General features: G+C 19.6%; 1 protein-coding gene across 1 annotated transcript in view; it reads left to right on the forward strand.

Annotated features, from left to right (window-relative positions):
• GCG54_00006299 (uncharacterized protein) overlaps positions 1-4,367 on the forward strand; it is a gene marked incomplete at both ends in the record, with an annotated part of 8,328 nt that extends 3,961 nt beyond the window's left edge. Inside the window, one exon of the mRNA XM_045406308.1 lies at positions 4,362-4,367. Within this exon, the coding sequence (XP_045267600.1) occupies positions 4,362-4,367 (6 nt within the window). The remainder of the gene's footprint in view (positions 1-4,361) is intronic.
• Positions 4,368-4,972: the final 605 nt, after the last annotated feature.

A 4,972-nucleotide genomic window follows, 5' to 3' on the forward strand; every position in this document is an offset into this window, starting at 1 on the left:
TTAGGGGTAATAGTAAATCTAAAGTATTCTACTTTTTATATATAAAATTTACTTTTTTTAGGTTTAACTAAGAGTTTAGTTTTTTAAAAGGTTTATAAGATATAGTGAATATCTTTTTTATACTTCTTAAGTATAAATAAGAAGATAAGGATATTATCTAAGTAGATAACTATATAGATATTAATATATTTATATAGTATTATATTAATTATATTCTAGAATATTATAGGTATATTAATAAAACTAAAAGGTATAATGAGGTACTTAAAATATCTTTTTTATATCTAGAAAGTAGTTTTCTATTCTTTACTTTATTTTATTTAGATTAAGTTATAAGTTCCTTTAAAGTTAAAGGTTATAAATTAATTAGTTTTATATAAGAGTTATCTTATTTTATCTATAAGGAGTAGTAAGTAATAATTCTTAATTATTATTTTATTAAGTATATAATAGTTAATATATAATTATAATTTTCTATTCTTCTTTAGTATAAATAGGATAGGGTTTCTTATTAGTAATATTAAAGGTCTAATATAACTTTTCCTAAGGTTTTCTTTAAGGTACTTATTTAAAACTTCTATCTCTATTAAGTTAAGTCTATAGATCTTATTAAATTATAGTTCTTTCCCTTCTTTAAGGGGGATTTTATAATTAAAACTAGTATATTTAGGTAGTTTAGTCTCTAATTTAACTATAAAGAGTTTCTTATAAACTCTATACTCTTCTAAGATAAATAGAAGTAGATTATTTTTTTATTTAAGATCTATTATTATTAATAGTTATAATATAGCTTATTTTACTTTAAAGTAGTAGATATATTATTTTATAGTTCCTTATTATATTAGTTTATTTAAGGCCTATTTTTAATAGGGTTATTTAAGGACTAAGTTATTATAGTCCTAATAGAGTTAACCTTTATTCTAATTTATTTATAGGTTACTTACTTATAGTTAAAATAGTCCTAGTATTATATTATATATTCCTAAATTAGTAATATTAAATTAGATTCTTTCTTTTTAATTTAAATAACTTATTTTAAGAAGTATAGTTTTATTATAGATAATACCTCCTTTATACTTAAATTCTTCTCTTTCTACTATATATAACTAATATAATTATTCTTTTCCTCCCTATAATATTTTTAATTTATTAATAACTTAGGGGGTAATAAAGTTTACTTTAGTTCTATTATTAATTAGTATAAATATTATTTATTAGTTAATAGTAACTTTAAGTTCTATATTACCTTAATATCTTTATAATATTTAGTAAATAAACCTTTTTTTTATTACCTATTATAGTTTTATTTTAGTAGATAAGTCTAGTTTTTTAACTATTCTAAGTATCCTAAATAGGTAATTTACTTTCCTTCTTATTATACTTTTATAAAGCTGTTTTTATAATATCTAACCTAAAGAAGTTAAGGTTTATTCTTTATGATTCTCTAAGTATATACTTTTTCCTTATAGTAGATCTAGTATTTATTATATTAGTATTTATCTTATTTTATTTATTTATTATAAAGGTATTCTATAGGAAATTATTAACTAGGAGTAAATATAGTAATATTACTATTAAACTTTTTAAATTCTTATTTAGTAAGGGTATATATAGTATAGATATTTTATAGAGGACTATTATTATATTACTTAGGTTAGAAATAGTAGTTATATTTATCTCCTATATAGATTTTATAATAATTAAAGAAATATTATACCTAAAAGAAGTATTAATAATTAGGGTTAGTAATTCTAAGGTAGGGGTAATCTTTAATTCTAAGTTATAAGGTATAATATATTCTTAGTCCTATATTAAGTATACTATAAAGTTTAATAAACTATTTATTATTATATAAGTTAATTTGCTTATATATAATTTGCTTAGGTATATTATCCTTCTTAGATTCCTCTTTAGAGCTAATATTATCTATACTAAGGGTAAGCTTATAAGTAATCTCTACTTAAGTATATTAGTATATAATATTATAAGGTTTATTTAAGTTATAAAGAAAACCTTCTCTTTTTTTAAAAGTCTAGTTATTTATAAGATTAAATAGTTACTATTCTTCTAGGGGGTTATACTAGTAATTTAGTTTATTATTAGATTTTTCTCTTATCTATTCTTTTAGTATTATATAAGTAGTCTAGTTTAGGAGTTTATAGTTAGTCTAACTTTAGCTATTAGTTATTTTTAAGGTAGAACTAGGAATTAGTTTAAGTTACTATACTTATAGTATCTTATTAAGTTATTCTTAGGTTTTTCTATAGATCTTATTATTACTAATATATATTATTACTAAGGTTCTTAGATATATATCTAAGGTAGTTATATTATATTTAGATTATCTAAAGTTACTATCTTTTAGGTAGTATCTTAATATTTCTTTATTTTTTAAGTAGATTTAATAATTATTATTATAATATTTAGTTTAGGACTAAGATATATATAGGACTTTAGTAATAGTATTAACTTATTAGGGTTATTTAGCTATTAATTTCTAGGGAAACTTCTTAGGTTATTTATAATCTCTAGTAATATATCTTTATTTATTATAGTTATAATACTTAGGGTTCTATAGTTTCTTATTATTAAGTTTAGTTATTATATTAAGATCTATAGGTTTACTATACTATTTATAGGTAGTACTTTAATAGGTGTTATTCTAGTTATTATAAGGTCTATTATCGTTCTACTAGGGGTTAAACTTCTAATAAGGCTATTATTAGTACTTATATCTAAAGTTTAGTCCTTATTATTTTTTACCTTTTTCTTTATAGCGTTTAAAAAGTTAATTATTAATTTTAATAGTAAGGTTAGTATACTAAAAAAAGTTTTTTAGATAATTAATCTTAATAATCTTATCTTTAACTTTATCCTTAAGTTCTTAATAAAATATAAAGATCTTAGTTTCTTTAGTAAGATTAAATTAAATACTAAGTTATCTAAATATAGTAGTATATATTTTAGTTAACTTTATTTATTATAGTTATATAAGGTCTTTTTTAGCTTATTATTTCTTATTAAGGTTTTAGAAGAGAGAGTAAAAGGTATCTTTAAATCCTTTAAAGTTACTATAGATATTATAGGTTTTAATAGAGTATTTATTTAAGGTTTTATACTTAAAGAACTCTTCTTAAATAGGTTTAAACTACTTAAAAGCTTATCTTTATAGGTAAGTAGTAGTATAAATAACTTTTTTAGTTTAGCTAGTAAAATCTCTATAGTAGAAGTTTTAATAGTTTTTAATTTAGATTAGGAATAACTTAAGTTATTTAGAGGTATTATTATAAATAATTAAGGTATTAAGCTTAAGTTTTTATTATCCTCTAGTAGAGGTTATAATAATATTAGTAGCTATATATAAAGTATAAATTTCTTCTTAGAGTTTCTTAATATTAGTATTACTATTTTATCCTCTAAATTAGATAACTTCGTTTTCTAAATTTATAATATATTAGAGGCTATTTCCTAGTTATTATATTATTTCTTTAAGGTTTTAAAGTTCTATAATAGTATTATTATATATAGTCTAAACTTTAGTAATATTATTATCTCCTTTCTTAACTCTAGCTTAAAGGTATTTATAAGTGTTTTTCTTTAGGGTTACTTTATTATTAGAGTCTACTACTATAAGGGCTTTTTTAAGTTCTTTAACTAGGTTCTAAACTAGTTACTATAAAGAGGAGGAGATCCCTAAAATAGGTAACTTAGTAGAGGTATATAAAGATATACTTATTATTTTACTATTAGTAGGTATTAATAGTTAATTTACTAAATAAGAGTAATTAAAGTATTATAGTTAGCTATCTAATAATAAGGTCTGCTAATAGAAGCTAGGGATTAATATATTATAATAGTATACTAAGGTTATAGTTTAGGTTATAGGTTATAAGTTAATAGTAGATTAGGTCTTTAGAAGCTAAAGTAATTAATTTTAAACTTAATAAGTAATTTATAATAAAGGTAAGTTAAGAGTATTTATAAGGATAAATACTAAGTTAATTACTAAAGAGCTATAGAAATCTAATTATAAACTAAGGCTTAAGGTTATTTTATATATAGGTCCTTTATATAAATAGTCCTACTATTTATAAGTACTATCTCCTTTATTATTATAAGTACTTATTCTAAAGTAGGATAAGTACTTATTCTAATATCTACTAAGTACTTATTATAGGTTCTTTATTTATATTTATTCTTTATTATTATATAACCTATACTATAGTTCTTCTATTTCTAAGTAAGTCCCTATTATTCCTATAATCCTATAGAGTATAAATATCCTATCCTAGCTGCCTAACGCCTAAGGTAGGTTAACTAACTGTTATCCTTGCTTATAGGTTATAATACTACACTCTTAGAGCTAAACACTAAGTTCTCTTAAATAGCTAGTAATATTAATATTTTAATATATTATAAAATAAAGTAGACTAAGCAGGCTATAATACTATAGTTTGTTATGTTAATAGCGTCTACCCCTCCTTTTTACTGAAATTATATATATATAATCCCTATATATATATAAAAATTTACTTAATATTATATAGATACTTATAGTATAGTAATTAACCTATTTTAATAATTTTAATTAATCTATTCTTATTAAATCTTATTATCTAAAGGTATTATAATATTTCTTAAATACTACTATATAGTTTAGTACGTAGATAATAACCTATTTAGGTATTATCTATTATTTATTATTAATAATATATAGAAATAATAATATATATAATAATTAGTATAAGATACTATTAGAGATCCTCTTTAATACTCTATTTTATTATTAATTAGGATTATTATACTTATTAAGAGGACTTATTAAGTTATTATTACTAAAGAAGTTACTAAAGAGGCTATTATTAAAATTATTATTATTAAAACTAAACTTAAGATTAATAATTTAGTAACTTTTAAGTTTATATTATAAAAAAGATATATATTTATAGTACTTCTATTATTATAAAGAGCT

The sequence above is a fragment of the Colletotrichum gloeosporioides genome, assembly GCF_011800055.1.
Source record: "Colletotrichum gloeosporioides strain Lc1 chromosome Unknown consensus_19, whole genome shotgun sequence".
NCBI lineage: Eukaryota > Fungi > Ascomycota > Sordariomycetes > Glomerellales > Glomerellaceae > Colletotrichum > Colletotrichum gloeosporioides.